This window comes from Chaetodon trifascialis, chromosome 23, assembly GCF_039877785.1.
Source record: "Chaetodon trifascialis isolate fChaTrf1 chromosome 23, fChaTrf1.hap1, whole genome shotgun sequence".
Taxonomy (NCBI): Eukaryota; Metazoa; Chordata; class Actinopteri; order Chaetodontiformes; family Chaetodontidae; genus Chaetodon; species Chaetodon trifascialis.
Genome location: NC_092078.1, coordinates 3638130 through 3657053, shown reverse-complemented (window position 1 = coordinate 3657053; position 18924 = coordinate 3638130). Strand labels below are relative to the sequence as shown.

Below are 18924 nucleotides of genomic sequence, written 5' to 3'. Positions count from 1 at the left end.
TTGTGTTCCTCTGCCAAATGATACCAACTGATGCACACATGCCATCTCTCTCTCTGAAGGCATCTCTGCTTCCCCCCAGGCTGCAGGATCTAATCCCAAAGCTCGGGACAGACCTGGGCTCTGTTTCTACCTAATTAAAATGCTCCTGTGTGTGCATATTCGCACATTTATCTCTGGCGACCCACTTTATTTTCTTATTTTTCCTCTCTTGAAGCATACATTTTGTGTATGCACGAGTGTGCATCCAGCAGAATCAACCCACTAACCTACATTCAGTCAGACAATTTTTCTCACATTTTGCAGAGCGATGGAGGAGCTCAGCAGCAAGGCCTGCAGCCGGCAGCCGGCCGGGGACCAGCTATGTTTTCTCAGCTTAAATTTCCTGACCCACTTCCTTAAAAATGCTGCTGCGCTGATCACTCAATCCGGGAAGTTCAGGGATCCAGGAGGGATTGCAGACAGATTCCTGGAGTCAGATTACAAAAGTTGAAGGAATGAGGAGGTGACTTCTGTTTAGGCTGGATGTCTCCAGGCTGCAGGATTGCTTAATAACGACGTGGAGCGTAATAAAGTCCAGCTGATGGCTGTAATGAAATGAGCCTGTGTGGCTTAACATGGATATCGACCTGTTTATAGAAAGAAACACACACACTTCAGCTAGATTGACCATTTAAAGTGCTGCTTTGTACACCTGAAACAGGTCACTATTAACACCCTTTTTATTGTGTTGCCATAATCATATTAATTATTTGGTCTTTCTGGAATATTTATCCACCCTGACCTGATGAAAATGACACACAGGCACTTAAAAAATAAATTTACTGCATTCACATATAATTCATTAACACAGGAAATGAGATGCATGAAGAGAAGAAGCTTGAATTAAAGTATATTTATATCATTACTCATCTCATGTGCTTTATGCTGCTAATTAAGATAGATAAACTCCTTAAAAAGCCTCTGAGATATGGCAAACGTGATGATCTTATAGAATATGATGCATTGCAACAGGATATAAAGAAATCAAATGAGCTGAAACATCTACAGCAGTAAAATGCAGAAAAAAAACACTGAGAGGAACATTTTACTGCTACATGAGTACTTTTACTTCTCATATTTTAAATGCATTTTGCTGATAACAGTATTAATCATATTCTCATGTAAATAGCATTTCCCTTTTCAATAATAATTGGAAACTATCTTTATGTATGTACTTGATGTCGGAATACTTGTAGTACCCCTCCCTGAATACTCCCTCCGCCTTCAGCAAGCCTCCTCTTTTAATGTTGCATTTTACGTGACCTCCACAATGTCCATTTAATTATCAGGAAGCAGTCAGTTTGTTTGTTTCTGCTTGAAATGCACCCAGGAACACTTCCTCTAATGTCTCATCCAGTACAAGAGTTACTGTAATCTGCTGTTTATACTACAGCTGTAAATATAGTTCTGTGCAATACTACCATCACCACTAGATGGCAGCATTGCATTGAGTTCCTATGCAAACCTGACACTTCCAGAGAAGAATTTATTAACTTCATCAGCCACAAAGACTGAGAGAGCCATGTGAAAATGAAGAATATGCACTTTTAATGTTGGTTATTTTCTGTCAGCTTTAATGTGAAAGTGCAGCTCTGCGCCGCCTCTACCAGCATGACTGGGCTGAACTGTTGCCTAAAATCAGAAAAAGAAAAACAATTAAAAATCTCTAAATGTACATCAGGTCAGTTGTTTGATTTAATTTCTCATGAACGAAGCTTCCTAGAGACAAATAGAAATACACAGAAGTAGAAATAGACATTACCTATGATCATTTTGTCAGCGTGAAGCAGGTCAGATGAACATACAGAAAAAAATATTTAAACATACAGTTTGACATACAGTACAAAAAGAATAACGTTTCCAATAATAAATGACTAGCAAATCACTCTTTAATTGGCTTTAAATGACACAGTTCTTCCCAGGAAACGTGAATTGGGTAATAATAGGGGTATACAATAGTGTAAAATTACTTTTAAAATGCGGAAACGCATGTGGTGTGTGGTTACCATCAAACACCAGCAGATAGAAGCATTGTGCAAAGAACTGACAGTGCTGACATCAGGTGACGTTAGTATGTTGAATATTTCAATTCAATATTCCTTTATTCGTCCCTTTATATTAGCTACAAAGTCGTAACTATTAATTATCTTTGTTTAATCACATATAAAACTGTTTTTCTGTACACAAACCTTTGCTAATAACTGTATTTTTCTCTATTCTTAGGTCAGCACATGTGTGTGCTGATGTGGTTAAACTTAAACGTGTTAATGGAAAATTAAATGAATTCATCGTAAAAGAACAAATCTGTGCTGAATCACTATGTGTGCATACTGTTTGCTGTGTAAATGACAAACATTCACGTCAGCTCAGTTTTCAGTTTCTTTATTTCCCCTCAAACTCAGAGCCGTAACAAAAATACAAGCGTTTTTTTCAATATGACTTCAGTCATTTACATATTCATATAGATGTACAAGTGAGAGCCGGTGAGCAAAAGTGCTTTAAAATCATCTTTGAATAATATTCATTTCATCATTAGACAAAAAAAGAAAAGAAACTGCAACGAAATAAAACACAGAAAAAGACTTTAATCTACAGGTTTGAACGTAAATATGATTAAAAAGAAGGAATAAATCAGTGCAGGGTCTACTTCAGGTTCACGAGCAGACCTGGCAGCAGAGCAGTGGCTGAACAGTTTCATTACCGTGGAGAGGAAACCTTGTAACGGCAGCCTGTTAACACATACATCACTGGCTGTGTTGAAGGTTTTCACAGGCCTTGATGTGTCCGAACACGTTTCACGACCGTGAGGCCCAGAGGCAACGGCCGAGTGTCACAAATCACCGCCGTCACATGCAAACTGTAGATCCACCTCATGAAGGTCTACATGGACACCGAGCTCAGGAAGAAACAGCATCACAATGTCCAAAAACACACAATCTGAATTCATTTCTGTGAGCGTGAAAACAGGAGCAGCAGCGTCCTGCGTTCACTGCGCAGAGCCAGGAAATAGCCTGGTCCAAAATCCTGCGTTAAACTGAACTGTACAGTTTCTGTGTGGATTAAAGCAACGAAATATAACATGTTAATTAGTGAGTTTCAGAGGTGTCGCTAGGCAGATTTAAACAGAACCAGGGTAGCTGTTCCCACCTGTTTTCACTCTCTGTGCTAAGCTAAGCTAACCAGCAATGGCTTTAGCTTATTCACTAATATATCAATCGATCTTTGCATCCAGCTAATGTCTGACAAGCGGCAGGGGTGTTATATGTATGAGGATTAAAACCCCAAAGATATTCAATTCTGCAAGATTTAAGGCAATTTAAAGCAGGAAATCCTCACATTTGAGAGGCGAAAACAATCTAATTTTGGCTTTAATCCATTATCAGATCAACAGCCCGGCATGAGAGCTTAATGATGATGGAGGTCTATGGATGCAATGACGACAGGGAATCAGGCCATAAAATGATGGCATGCTTCCATAAATGAGCTGCATGAAGTTCAGGGATCTGCAGTTTGAGCTAAGATACATAAAACCAACAGCACGCTGCTTCAAGATAGCATCAGGCTAAGCTGTCCGCAAGAAAAAAGCCCGTTTTCAGATAGTTTACCGCGATGAACTGAACTTTTCTGCACTAATTAGGTGCTAAAATCCACCCATGAGGTTCTCCAAGCAAACTGGAGCCACGGCAAGGATCCTTTACATGGAGTTTTTGTTTTTGTCATTAGAAACCAAATAGCCGTGAGGTGTATTTTGGCTCAAGAGGTCTCTGCTGGGGTTAATCTGCAATATCTGGCGTCAGGGAGAGGAGGAAATGAAAGCCCTCAGACGACTCAAACATCTCGACCGGCCGGCTTCATGGGGGAGGAGAGGGGCGACGTCCCCCTGCTTCACACAGAGAAAACAACACTGGGTCAGCTGGGATTCAGGCCGGACCGCAAAACATCACACCCCCCGAGAAAAGGACTTTAAAACAATGCCGAGCGGAGGAAAACAAACACAGGGCTGTCTTCCATCTGAAGAATGTTTTTCTGACCCACTTCTGCGGCGAGACGGAGGAAGAGAAGAATCAGCGTCTGTCTGCTGGATTCAGGAGTGATGAGAAGCATCTTTATGCCTCTCGCTGTCTCAATAAAAGCGGCTGTTACGAGAGCAATATCCGGCAAATCCCTCCTAAAAAGGGAATCCGTCAATTACTCCTTCGTCGGGTTTTCATTAATCGCTGCTTCTCGCGTTTCATTCAAGAAAGAGGAGAAAATTGGTGCTCATTGACTGAAACCAAGACCCCGAATGAACCTCGAAAACTGGTGTTAGGTGGAGTGTGTGTGCAGGAAAACAGGATTTGAGACGTATGTGTGCACTGTAGAGGAAAGTGTGTGTGTGTGTGTGTAAGCTGATCTGTTTACGTGTAAATAAATTAACGAGCTGCAGTTTCTCCTCCACAGGTGGGCTTCATGCGGACCCTGGTTTTCCCCTCACACACACTCACACAATTGCATTTTCGGACGTGCATGCAGTCTCAACCTTTTGCTTTTTCACACACACTCACACACACACACACACACACACACACACACACACACACACACACACACACACACACACACACACACACACACACACACACTAACAGCCCAAATACCCTGTGAAGTGTGTGTGTAACCGAACAAGTGCCTGTTTCATGGCTGCTACTCCCATTTCCCTGCTGTAATACCATCCCTTGCTCCTCTGTGTGTGTGTGTGTGTGTGTGTGTATGTGTGTGTGTGTGTGTGTGTGTGTGTGTGTGTGTGTGTGTGTGTGTGTGTGTGTGTGTGTGTGTGTGTCTGCATGTGTGTGTGGTGGGTTTATGTCAGCGCCTTTGTATGCCTGCACATAATTTGGTTTCAGTGTGTGTGTGTTTGTATGGACGTGAAAGCACATATAGGTGTACACACACACACACACACACACACACACACACACACAGGTGTGTTGTTTCTAGTGTGTGGTCCAAGAGGAGACCCACAATGCCCAGATAACAGACACACCGGGCTGAGGTGAAAGGCCTTTGTTCCTGCTGCACAGCTCAGCCCCCCCGTCTCTTCTTACCAAAACAGATAGAGGTCAGAGCCCCCATGCTACCTGCATCCACCTGCACAGCACAGCTCCTATAGGCGGGTGTCAATTTAACCCCCCACCCAGGATTTGTTTTCCACCACCAGTCTGTAGCAGCGAGGAATAACACCTGGTCGATGAAGAGCACGAAACATCCGTCTTCAAGGTCCATTGAGTGCTACCCGGAGCTTTAACTGAATCACATGGTCTTCAGAGGCAGGGGGGCTGTCTTGTGGGGGGGGGTTTGATGTGCAAGCTCAGTGGCTGTTGAGTCACAAACACTTTTAGGACTTCTTGTTCATGTTAGCTTAAAAAATTGTGCGTATGTTGAAGTTAAGAGCCCCGTAAAAAGGTTTAGGCACAATGTTTCACGTGAAAACACTTTGACTTGTGTGCTTTTTTTGTAAGAGTTCAGCTAGCACGCTAATGCTAATGTTACAGCAGCCAAGATAACATGTTTAGCGGATAGTGATTGTAGCTAGCCAGCAAGTAGACAAACCAAATCAACAATGTGTTTTTGATTCTGCTCGGCAGGACAGGTTGGACAAACAGCTGTTAGCATGAGGCTCAAGAGTATGAGGACCTCCAACATGCTAGCTTGTCATGATGCTGTCCTGCAGTACAATGAGCAGAGGCTGGTAGCTAATGATGCTAATATGTTAGCCTCGTGCGGCATCAGTCTGAAAAGGCTGTGTTCAAATAGCAGCCTCAAACAGACAGAATCAACGCCTCCTTATCAAGGACGCACAGGTGCGGTGACAAAAAGGTCCGTTGGGGCTGAACCAACTGTTTTTACATAAACATCGAGGTGGAAAAACAGGAAACACAAAGAGAGGAGAGCATGTGAAAGTATCTTTGCTTGCCATTTGGGTTGAAGACCTTCAATGTCGGCTGGACCACCTGGGTCAGTGTTCTTTACAATGTGGACCAGAAAACAAAACATGGACATGTAGCGGAGACTCTCATGACCTGCAGGCCTGGACCGGCTTCATGAGGCCGTCCTCCACAGCGACAAACAATTTACTCCATTCAGGTCCCATGCTTCCAGAGATTCTACATCCCTTGATCTAATTCACGATGTTCAGAAAAGTCGAGCCAATTATAGACGCACCACAGAAGGTCTCCTTGTCCAGACGTCCTGATGTGTATCAGCCACTGTCTTAAATAACGTGTCCTATGAATACGACTGGTTGAACTTAATTCAAACAAAAAGAAAGACGGACAGAAAGAGAAAGAAGTACATTGAGATAACCAGTTCTCAGACAATCAGCGTCTTTGTGAGGCCCAGAGACAGGAGTCTCCTTCCCGTGGGACCAGAGGCCAATATTGTCCATTAAGAAAACAGGAAACATAGTGTTTGTCGTCCTTCACAAATCTCCCAAAACGTTTCCCAGTTTCATTTTTCTTAAGGGCTGATCAAGAGACCAGGCAGCTGGAAACGTCTCCAACTCGTCTTAATGACCTCGCTTTCATCGGGCCAGTGTGATGGAGTGATGGCAGAAAGAAGACTAGGACCCCTCCTCTCTGTTCGTGGTCTGCTCATGCTTTTCTTCAAACAAAGGGAAAGATAAAAATCAGAGGCAAAACAATGACTTCTTAATCCCATCAGGTCGGTTTCAACCGCTGAGAGAGTGGAGCAAAAAACCAAAAAACAAAAGCAAGCTGTCTTTTTCTTTTTATCCGGCTGCCTGAAAGCAAAATAGAAACAGGATCATGCCTCTAATCTCTTTCTCTTTTTCACTCGGTGTCTCTTCTGTTTCCTCATTTTATTAACCAAGAAAGGGAGGAAAGAGAAAAACAAACAGAGGAGAGGAAGCCTTCTCTCGCTTTGCCAGTCGACTCCGCTGCATCTCCACAGTTTTTTTAGGTCAGCATCCGGCCGGCACGTCTGACATGAAGTCGAACTCGTTCTGGCCCAGCCAAAGCTCGGGCAGCTCGTTGGCTCGGTCCAAACCTAACTCCACCACCAGGGACATGAGAACCTCCTCGTCCACGGGGTCAAAGTCGATAATTCCACCTGCCCCGGAGCTTTGGTTCCCCATGCTGATGCCAACGCCCATCCCGCCTCCGCCGAGGCCTCCAGACGGCCCCAGAAGCTGGTTGCCGGTGCCCAGAGGCGAGGTCCCGAATCCCCTTTGAGCACCGACGTTTGCTGGGTGTCCGGCAGAAGCGCCGGCGAGGTTCTGGTAGTGCGAGTTGAGCTTCTGCAGCTGCATGCTGGCTATGAGATGCGGCCCCGTCTGGAGGCAGAAGGGCTGAGGTTTGGAGAGCGGGGCTGATGACAGCGATGACCCGGGTGAGGAGGCGGCGCCAGAGGACGGGGAGAACGGCACGACGGAGGTTTTGGAGGACGGGTAGTGGAGCAGGGAGCTGAGAGGAGAGGAGGAGGAGGAGAGGTCCTTCATCGCAGCGTGGGCGTTGCCAGGGAACAGCAGTGAGGTCATCACCAGGAAAACCCAGAGCCTGGAGGAGGAAATGAAAGAGTGAAACAAAGGTTTTGATGGGCGGTGACATCATGCTAAATGCTACGTCCAGACATGCAGAGCAACATCAGACAACAGGAAAAGAATAAGGAATATTTTGACATTTGTTATTCGTTTTCTTGGTGAGAGAGAGAAGATCGATCCCGCTCTCATGTCTGCGTGCTAAATGTGAAGCTAGAGTCAGCACGTGATTAGCTTAGCTTAGCCTGTAAGCTGCTAGCCTGGCTCTTCTGTTTGATTCGTACTTGCTCTGTCTTCTCCATCTGTAATACGTAAACGCCTTTGAACATTTTCCAGGCAGCTCACATTCTGTTGAACAAAACCGAACCTGCTCACCGTGCGCATGAATCTATTAGCATCTCCATGAGACGCTTAGCGGGGTCAGCTTTAAGTGCTGCCGGTTTTGAAAGCAGCTCCTGCCAGAAACACCACAGGTGTGAATCAATTCATGATTTTTTTGGTTTGCACCTGTGCATCTCTCCACTCTGATTAGCTGTTGCATAAAACAATGATGCAGGTGATACGTAAGGAGTTTCCGGAGGGTAATATTTGCTGAGTGCTTCTCTTGTTTGGTTGCAGGGACTTTCCCGCTCATGTGTGTTACTGGGTTACACTGAAATGTCCAGACTTGATCAAAGAAGTCCTCAGCGAGCGTTGGACAGAACACGACACACAGAGTGATACCAAGGAAAACGTCAGCTGGAGGCGACCAAACAGCACATCAGTCAGATTCTCAGGCTAACGCTAGCTGTCAGCCCTGCTTCCAGTCTTTATGCTAGGCTAGGCTAATCACCTCCTGACTCCAGCCCTGTTCTACAACGCACACTTTAAAGCACTATCTGTTTCCTCATCTGCAGAACTTTGACCTGTTTCTTTAACTTTTGCCTCCACTTGAGACAAAGCTGAGAGATAAAAGGCGAAGATGCCGCTAACGATAAACTGCAGAGCGGCCCCTTTTGTTAGCTTAGCCTGTGAAAAACATCTGATGACTAAATCAAGAATGACAAATAACTTAAGTGGTTGTTTAATAGCGACTTCCTGCCAACCACAGACAGCAGCAACAACAGTGCTGTTGACTTAAGAGCGACTTAACTCATGTTCTTATGACCCAGTAAATCACTGAAGTCAGATCTGTCTGGGAAACACCCGACGAGCCGACCCTGGTGCCTGGATGGCCTCATGACTCGCTGCGTTTCAGACTGATTTTGCGCGTATTCGCTTGATGTCTGCTTTTCCTCTTGACCTATTGAGCAGCAAATTAACCATGAAAAGGCTGCAGGGAGACTGCCTGTGGGTCCCAACTGGGTTACTGAGTGTTTATAGGTCTATATGTGTGTGTGTGTGTGAATGGAGTTCACAACACAACAGAGCCTTTGAGGATCTTGAAGAGTGATTGGGTCACATGGCAGGATAAATACATATGGGCCCTGAGAACAGAGCATATGTCTGACCGTGTGTGTGTGCGTGAAGCGCGACACACTGAGAAAAGATGTGTGTGGAGTTAAAAGGGACGGTGTGTGTGTTTTCTTAGCTTGTGTGTGTGTGACTCTCTTGCAAAAAGACTCCTATAGAGGCTCATGTTGAAGTCCCCGAGCTGGTTTATATTACACACAGTTCAAACGGCATGTGTGCCCAAACACACACACAGAAACACACATCATGCGGCTATCCTTTGAGTAAGTTAATCGCTTAATAATATGTGCCGATACTCTCACACACTCACACACACACACACACACACACACACAGCCCCTCCTCCCAGCACTGGCTCTTATTTAGTGAGGACATAATTACTACAGGCAGGCATGCAGCTGCACTCCGCTGATAGAGTTAACACACACACACACACACACACACACACACAGATACCAAACAGCTGTCAGTGGCAGGTCTGTGTGTGTGTGTGAGTGTGTGTTCATTATTCATTGACTGATTACTGTCAGGGCCAGGCTGCACATGGTGTCTCTGCAGCACATTGAGTCCAGCAGACGGACACAAATAACACAAACTGGACGCCTTTTATTCTGGCTACAAAAAGCTTCATCGAAACAAACATTTCGTGTTTTAAATTCAGGGTGGAAATCAGCCACAAAATACACCTTCACTGGAGGGAGCGTCCCACTTCTACTGCTAATCAAGATGCATGCAATTAGTCAGAAGAAATGAGCTGATTTGGACACTTTTCCAGATTTTAAAGAAGCTGATTTAAGTCCTGCTGAAGAGCAGCTGCTGTCATTAAGTGAGCGATGAGGTGATGCTAAAGGCTAATCACTGTAGCACATGTGGAGAGGAGGCGTCAAAGTCAGAGAAATGACTGAAAGTAATGTTTAGCTAAAGTTTGCAAACATCAGCTAGCATTAGCCACCATACGCTAACGGTCATATCAGACCAATCAGGTTGCAGGGCATCAAGTCTCAGTGCTTTTTGTTTGGTTCTGGCAAATCGCGAATTAAAGCTTTTATTTCTAAAAACAACAACGAGTTCCCACAGTGCTGTGAAAGCTACCACCGGCAGGTAAATCTCTGCATTTCGTGGCTTTAATTTGCAGTTTTTAGGATTTTTTTAGAGCTGAAGGTGGAGCAGGCTGCAGCATTTGATCATTTTAGACTCTGATTTTTAGATGAAGTTCTTAAATATTTAACATTTTGGCTCGTTTTCTTCATTAAGCAAAAAGATATTTGTAGAAAAACAGCAGATTTCTGGTGTGTGAACTGCTAAATTCCAATGAAGCGAAGGTGCACATGTCATTTTGGAGATTTTAGGTTGAAAAAAACTACGCTTCCTAAACTTAGAAACCATGATGAAGGACTCCAGGCTTTAAAAACAAAGCCAGAGCTCAGCGAGGTGTCGCCTGGAGTTCATCTTTCTGACAAAATCCAAAGGACCAAATAAGGTTGTCTACACGAGTTAGTCCCTTTGTTTCAATTCAGCAAAATAAAGAGTCCCAGTTATGAATTTCAGCATTTTAATTCAGCAAATTTGATATTTATAAGCCCCCTGGAGACGTGAAAAAGCCTGGAGGAAGCCAAGAAGTGACAAATCCTGTTTTTCTTCCTCACATGCACACGGCAGCTTTTCTGGCTGCAGACGCGCTCGTGATAACAGAAGCCGGCGGCCTCCTGTTTTTGTCTGAAACGAGGATGGACGCGAGTCAAAAACGTCGGAGCGGTCCGGCCGAGCGGGGGGAAGGATGCTGTGTGAAAGTGCTGGAGGAGCGCCAATGTTTTTTCCTGCTCACAGCTGACCTGACTCACTGCGCTCCTCCACCACTTTTATGAGATTGTGAAATGGGCCCCGGCTCGCTTTCCCTGTAAATGATTTCATTAGCAGTCGAGGCTGCTGTCTTGGCCACGGGCCGCTCTGCGTTTATTTTAATTATGAGCAACGAAAGTCTGCTCCAGCAGCTCTGACAGGGAGAAACACTTCATGTGGATGTCTTCAGATGTTCGAGCTGCAGCGAATGATGCAGCAGCTGATCAGCAGAAAACACTGAATCGTCACAAATTTGCATCAAATATTCACTTTTGAGAAGCCTAACTGGCTTTTTCTGCCCTCCCTGCTTGGAAAAGGACCTCAGCGATTGATATAGCTGCCAATTATATGAGTAATCAACCAATCGGCTGATTGATTCAACACTAAATGTTTAGAAGAGGTTTAGAAAGTGCATCAAGGTCGCCTCAAACTGAGTCTTTAGAGGCAAAAGAGATATTTATTCCCGATACTCGAATATTTCAGGTGGAGCAAGATGAAAGCATGAATTCATTAACAGTTTTGATTCACTGATTAATCGTTGAAGTCTTTTATTGAGCAAAAAATGCAAAATTTCTCTGTTTCTACCTGTTAAATAAGAGGGTTTGCTGCTGCTTTCTGTTGTCTATCACTGTAAACTGACACCTTTATTTATCCACATTAACCGATAATGAAAGTAACTGTTGTTCTCAACCTGCTGTTGAGAAAAATACTCAAGATAAAGTCACTGCAGTCGCTCACTGGAGCCCTCGCTTTGTTATCTGTTACTGTAAAGTCAGCCTGGTTTCTATATGAAGGGTGTCACCACGGGGCTCTGAAGCTTTCTGTCAAACCACAGGATCTTCATCACTTCAGCTCTTCAGCCGACACGAACATCAAGTCCTCAGAGTGGACAGAAAAGTCAAAATCTCACGACTGAACGCTGAGAGCAGCTTCTCGTGGAGGCCGCGCTTACAACGGTGATTTCAGAAAGGTGCAAAGAGTTCACTGTGAACTGACCAGGACACACACACACACACACACACACACACACACACACGCACGCGCACACACACACACACACACACACACACACACACACACACACACACACACACACACACACACACACACACACACACACACGCTGTGCTGCAGGTCAATAAAATGCAAACTGCTGCAAACTCACACTGACTGCAGGAGGAAGAGTTTTGAAGTAAGAATGACAAACAGGAAGATTATCTCACACACACACACACACACACACACACACACACACACACACACACACACACACACACACACACACACACACACAGCGCCGACAACCAAGGTTTCAATTACACAATTAAAGCGTGACAAGCAAATTGAAACGTCAGTCTGTCCCTGTCCCTTTCACACACACACACACACACTCACACACACACACACACACACACACACACACACACACACACACGCACAATATGCCGCCCCAGCGTGACGCATTCACCACTTGCTTTAATTGCCTCTAACTCCATATTGAAGGCGCTTAATGAGAAGCCAGTTTAGAGAAAAAAAAGAGAAACTTCACAGATTTTTCTTCTTCTCTCAAGTTTCTGTCTCTTATCTTGTTGAAACTTTTGGGTGGAAACTCCAAAATCCCGAGTCACATTTTTGTTGATTTATGCGTGAAATGAAGTTAAAAAATGCACAAATACTTCAAATAATCTGTTTGAACTGTCAGAGATAAATTGATTTTTCTTCTTTAAACACTCGTTTCTGTCAGTTTTGTAGCTTTTGCAATAATGTCTCCCATTTAAGATATTAAGAGGTGGGGGTGAGGAGAGTTATCTGTCCGCTCAAAGCAAAGAGAAAATGTTCAGTTTCAGGCAGAAAAAGCTCGACCTCATTCAAACTGCTGAGGGGAAGTTTGAGCAGATTCAGACCCTGACAGGTCCTGTCAAAGCGCAGAGACGCGTCCGAGCCAGAGGACAGGACAGAGAGGGACCGACCTGAGAGAAAAGCCCGGTGCAGCCGCAGGAAGCTCCGCTGGAAGAGGACTTTAAAGGTCCGAGGGTCCAGAGAGCCAGAGAGGCTGAAGTCCGCAGAGGTGAAGCGTGCTGGCGGCCTGCAGACGCTCCGGAGGGTCCGTCAGCTCCTCAATGAGCTCCTCACTGAAGAAAAAGCATTTTGTTCCGCGCTCTCTCCTCCGTGTGTGTGTGTGTGTGTGTGTGTGTGTGTGTGTGTGTGTGTGTGTGTGTGTGTGTGTGTGTGTGTGTCCGGCCAGCCTGCCATCCAAAAACCAGGAGCTGGATTTCCAAAGGATCCGGATGCAGGCCTGGATGGATAAATCTTATTGGGTGACGCAAATGACAGTGGGTGGAGCCAAATAGATGAAATTATGATGAGGAATGAAGGAAATTATTAATCACACATTAGTTGTTTCTATAGTTTGTTTCTATATGACAAAAAAAGCACAAAACAAGCACAAAACAAGCTCAAAATGCAGAAAAAAGGCAAATCTCAAACAGAATAAAAGTTGAAAGATGAATTTGAGGTCGATGCAGCGGCAGACCTGCAGCGTGGGCTGTGAGCTAAAATCGCTGTTTTTGTCAATGGAGTCTGGTGGCCTTGAACAGAGCGGCTGCTTCGGGGGAAACGAGGAGGTTACTCTTCAACAGAAAGGTGGATTTCTGGAGGGATCCTTCCCACGATGCCGAGGAACGATCTGAGGCTGTCAGTGACGCTTTCTCTGGTCACAATTTAACAAGGACTTTTATCCTCAAGGATCACACGACAGCCACTTGCTTGTTTGCAGGCTGCCTGCTGAAGTGATTGACTGGACCATTTCCTAAAGTTCTTGCACCTATTAGTCATTTAGAGGCCTGAATATGTCAAAATAGAGCCTTCAAGGATGTGCATCAGTCATGCATTCATGTGGCATATCCTTTATCTGGAAATATTTGATATTTGCTGGCTGTATTGGAAGCCCTGAAACACTGGCTGTTGCCCCCAGAGGCTAAACTGTGGCCAGAAGGTCCGAGATTGGACCACCTTCATATGGGGAGTATGTTGTCACATGGGTCCACAGTGCCGGCCTTTATATTTCTGATCATGCTGTAGCTGCAATGTATAGACTTACAGGGAATAAATGGCTTCAAAAGTGGCCTTGAGCATTCATAAAGAGCTAAAAGATAAACCAGGGCTTTGCAGAAGTTCATCCCAGAGCGTTTTGTCCGGAGCAGGATCGATCATATCTACTCACACTGATGAGCGTGTGTGGATAGCAGAGCAGGAGGAGTAAGAGTGTTACTAAGAGCATTAGCGATGACTCGGATGAACCAGACAGTGAGCCAGCATGACGACACCGGGGCCTTGAAACCGAAGCAGCTAAATGGAACTCAGCCATCACCGCTTTCATTATTCACACCTGTGGTTCTCCGCCTCGTTCCAGCTCCGGGTCCAGGGCGATCCGGCCTCCGGGGTTTGCGTGCTGCCGCTCTGCAGGGCAGATGTTGCTCATTCTGAAGCAAACCCCATCAGGAATCAAATGGACCATTTGAGGCCTCTCTGTCTTTGTGTCCCTCGCCCAGAGAGAGAGAGAGAGAGAGAGAGAGAGAGAGAGAGAGAGAGAGAGAGAGAGAGAGAGAGAGAGAGAGAGAGAGAGAGAGAGAGAGAGAGAGAGAGAGAGAGAGAGAGAGAGGTGGTCTGTGAATGATTTGCATAACTACATGCTCTTGTTGTGTCCTCGTGTGATTAGACGCTGATGAATATGTCCTGAATGATTCATGATGTCAGGCTGCTCGGCGGTTGGAGCAGAAGAAACGATGTTTGATCACAGTTTGGGTTCTTCTCGTGTCTCATGAACATTTAATTTACCACTTTTTAAATGCAAAGTGACACCTCGATCGATCAGTGATTTCCCACAGGCTGAACGTCCTCCACCATTAATGTCAATGACTTTTGCTTCAGTCACACTCTCTAAAATCATCACAGCCACTTTAAACTCTTTACTGGAATCATTAAAACGGTGCCTGTTTATAGTTTTCCTTATTTCATTGCACTTTTATTTGGGGTAATTGGACACACAACTTGGCCTGGCTCGCATTCATTCTGTCGTAAAACAATATCTGCTTAACAAACAAGCTAAATTAGACTCAAAACACTAAACAAAGCACCCAAATTTAACAGAATGACAGTTATTGTGTGGGAGGATAAAATCCAACGAAAGAAAACAAAGCAAAAATCATGAAAAACATGCATGTATGCATAAAAATTAAGCAAAAATGACAACATTTAAAACAGCTTTTTAAGTTTCCTCCTGCAACAAATCAGTTTCCTCTTCGCCATCAATCCTATTTTCACTCCTCTTCCACACGAGACCACCCTGTTCCAGCGTCAATCGAGGAAAACGCTCATTTTAAATCTACTTCCTGTTGAATATCGGGTATCAGAGGTGATCAGCGGCCGCCTGTCGGACTGCTTAAACGTTTAAAAGTTTGTCAGCGGGTGCAGCTCACACAGAACACCAGATTCTCCTCTGGGCCCATTTAGCCTTTTTTATTCATAAGGGACAAACAAAAGGCTGTTGGGGAAAAAGGAGAAAAACACCCAAAGTGTCGTTGGGGAACCAAAACCAATTCATCCTAAAAAAGAAAAAGAAAAAAAAAAGTCCCTCCCCCACGTCCTGCTAAAAAAGTCCATTCACCGCTCGTCACCATTCATCTCAATGGTCTGTGCGGCGAGGACGTCGCTGCGCGCCAACAGCATGCGTCGCGCGGTCAAGTGCCACGCGCTCGGCCTCTCTTCCGTTAAGCACATAAAAGGTGGCATCTGTCTTTATTGTGAGAGCAAATCCCCTCCGCCATTGACCGCAGACACTTCACATGTTGATGAGGAGGAGGACGTATAGTCGGAGGCCCCCGCCGCTTTGTTCCCCCCGGGGGGAGACGTTATGCAAATCAAACAAACCGTTTGAGATTTCCATCTTTGCAGACAAATAATTAGAGCATGTTGGTCAAACTGTCAGCGGACGAAGTGGACTTTTGTTCCAAGGTTGGAGGATTTGGACGGTAAAACCTTTAAAAACTTGACAGACTTTCAGAGCCACCAAAGCTCTGGAAACAAGCTCCTCTTTCTCCCAGAGCAGATACAATCTGGAAAATTCCCCCGAATTTAAGCAGGCTTCACAAGACTCATGCAAATGTTCAGCACAACCGGCAAACAGGAACCACAGAGAGGCAGGAAGAGGAAGGACGAGCCCCCGGTTTATCTAAACTAATCAACAGCGAGGGTCAGATGACACTTTATTCAAAGCACCGGCTGAGCGGTGGAGGGGCCCCAGCGCTGATTTGCATTAAAGTCGTTGGAGGAGTTCTTTCTGTTTTTGCTTCGCAGTCAAGGTGTGTTCCACTCGGAGCAGGTCAGGCCTCGGAAACCGACGGAGCGTCTGTGATTAACAAACTGAGCCACAGTCACCGGCGTCCTGCACCGGATCGTACAGCTCATCACCTTCTGGTCCGGTCCAAACCTTCGCCCCAAAGCCTCCAACGCCACCTTCCATTTTCACATCGGAAAAAATAAATCTGCATGAGCCTGGAGGACGGCGGCGTGAGCCAGAAACAAATTACAGCTCAGCGCTGGCAGAGAGCCTCCGTCCTCGCCGAACTGTGGAAGATCACTTTTCCTCCGCAGGATACGTTGCATCACTCGGCTGGTTTATGTGGGATTTTCAAGTGACAGAAAAGCTCCGTAATCTTGTCTCTAGGTGCTTTAAATTCCATGTAAACAGAGCTCAGGGCAGACAAACGTTATGTAACCAACTGTATCCTGACTGGAACCAGTCGCCCCCTGAGTGTCATCTGATGATAAACCTTTCTGTGATGTTTGAGCCATTTTTGACTAATTTGATGGAACAACTAGAGTCAAACACTAAAGACACAATGAGGTCTTTTAACAGCCCTGTTTTGTTATTCATAAGCTTTTTTCTCGCCCCAAATTCCTTTAAAAACCCTGCATGAACCTTTACTCCAAGGTTCTCGCTTGTCTCTCAGGTTCTCGTTTGTCTTTTTGCCCCTCTTTGGATGCAAACACCAGCGAATCCTTCGAGGAGACGCTTTCACGTAACGGACACGCGTCTCGTCAGCAGGCCGTCTGTCCCGCCTTGTGGAAAATGTTCTCAAGGTTGATGTTCTCTAAACTCTGTGTCCTGGTCTTGTTCCAAGAGGTAAATTTAGAGTGTTACGAGAGTTAAGAGCTGGAAAGGTTTTCTCTTTTTAAACAAGTTTATTATGACAAATTTCGGGGGTTCTGGGTTTTCGCTTTTACTCAGAAAGTTATCAAAATAGCTCAGTAAACTTGCTCTGGGAGGTTCATTGGCCAAATACACAAACCTATTGCCAGACAAAAATGTTGTTACTTGATGATTCTGCAAAAGCCTGGATTACGTTCAATGACACGTGATTTGCGTCCTGCATGTCTCTGGTCTCCTGCATGTCCATCCACCCTGACCTCCACGTCCTCACCTCCATGTCCTCACTGTTTAGAAGCCACACTGGATATAAACCACGAGGTGAACGACTGTCTAATATGGAAGTTCATTCCATGTATAAACATTACATCAAAACAATAAACATTTTCTTTCGTCCACCATGTTTCTGCATCTACGACGTCAAAGTCGGCAAGTCGCGTACGAAACTTTCTGAGTTGTTTGGACTTGAGGCAGCGTTCGCACATATTTTTCTGATTATTCCGACACCACACGAATGCGCTATCAAACGCAAAAAAAAAAGGTATGCAATACGTGAATTAATAAAAAGTTTCAAACATTTACTTTCGCCTGCCATGTTTTCGTGTCTAAAGCCTAAAAGTACGGAGCCCCTAAAGTGCCACAAAGAAAAAAAAAAACTATATTGTGTGCACAAGATACTAAAACATAGCACGAGATGCTAAAACGTACGCACGAGATGCTAAAACGTGTGCACGAGATGCTAAAACGTGTGCACGAGATGCTAAAACGTGTGCGCAAGATACTAAACTGAGAGCACAAGATGCTAAAATGTGTGCACGAGATGCTAAAACGTGTGTTTATTTTCGGAGGTGAAAATAAAAGTTAATTAGCTGAGTTCCTCTCTCCATTGTATCGCATGTGTGGCTGTGAACATCTGAAGTGGCCACTGTAGCTGTATGCACGGACAAGTCAAAGTGTGGGCTCGATTTAGCTTAAACGTGTGTACGTTTTAGTATTTCGTGCACACGATAGTTTTTTTTTCTTCGTGGCACTTAAGGGGCTCCGTATAAAAGTCACCAAGTCGTGTATATAAATTTTCGCTGACTAACACCACACGAATGCGCTAACAAATGTTTATGTTGACCGATATTTGTTCAACTTTTTCAGCTAAAAATTGTTTTTGGCAGTCAGAGCGAAGAAAAACTGGGGTCAAACTCCTCGCAAGTGAACGCATCGTCGGCTAGCAAAGCCGATTCTGAAGTGTTGGCGGGAACGAGGACGTGGGAAAGTTTCGATATCGCAATAAACATAACAACAGAACATTGCACAACACGAGCACACGTGATCCACCGCTTTAAAAGATTTTTGGTGTTACGTGTTTTCAGTTTTGTTTGCCGACGTATCAAACTGTAAACAAGCAGAATACCCAGCTTCCCTCTCCAGCGGGGGTCACCGGGTCGCGCTGGAACACAATCTCTTTTGCCTTTTGTGAAAACGCAATCCATGAATTCCAGCAGTGCCCTGAATCCTCTCGGGGGCCCCCCGAGTTTTTCTAATTTGACTCGGCGGAGCAAAGAAAACTACATAAACACGCACAAGTCTCTCACGTCTCTCATGTTTACGGCCCCACGCCCGGCATTGTGTAAACCCCCCCCCAGCCCCCCACCTCCCAGTTTATGAGATAGAATTTCAATCGTCTCTCCTTTTCCGAACTCGTAAACGGTGTAATGAGTTTCATTTGCTTCGGCTACGTTGGGCTCAAACCGCCGAGGTGACCGCAGCAGTGTTCATAAAGATCACAGGGAATCCTCACACACACACACACACACACACACACACACACACACACACACACACACACACACACACACAC

General features: G+C 45.0%; 1 protein-coding gene across 1 annotated transcript; it reads right to left on the bottom strand.

Annotated features, from left to right (window-relative positions):
- Positions 1-5876: 5876 nt before the first annotated feature.
- On the bottom strand, positions 5877-13180 carry cited1 (Cbp/p300-interacting transactivator, with Glu/Asp-rich carboxy-terminal domain, 1). Its single transcript, XM_070993419.1, has 2 exons — positions 12835-13180; positions 5877-7592 (listed from the first exon to the last, which is right to left on the bottom strand). Exon 2 carries the CDS (start codon positions 7571-7573, stop codon positions 6998-7000), a length of 576 nt encoding a protein of 191 aa, XP_070849520.1. The 5' UTR covers positions 7574-7592; positions 12835-13180; the 3' UTR covers positions 5877-6997.
- Positions 13181-18924: the final 5744 nt, after the last annotated feature.

Excerpts from the sequence above, each read along its gene's own strand:
- cited1 (XM_070993419.1), bottom strand. The coding sequence starts at position 7,573 with ATGACCTCACTGCTGTTCCCTGGCAACGCCCACGCTGCGATGAAGGAC.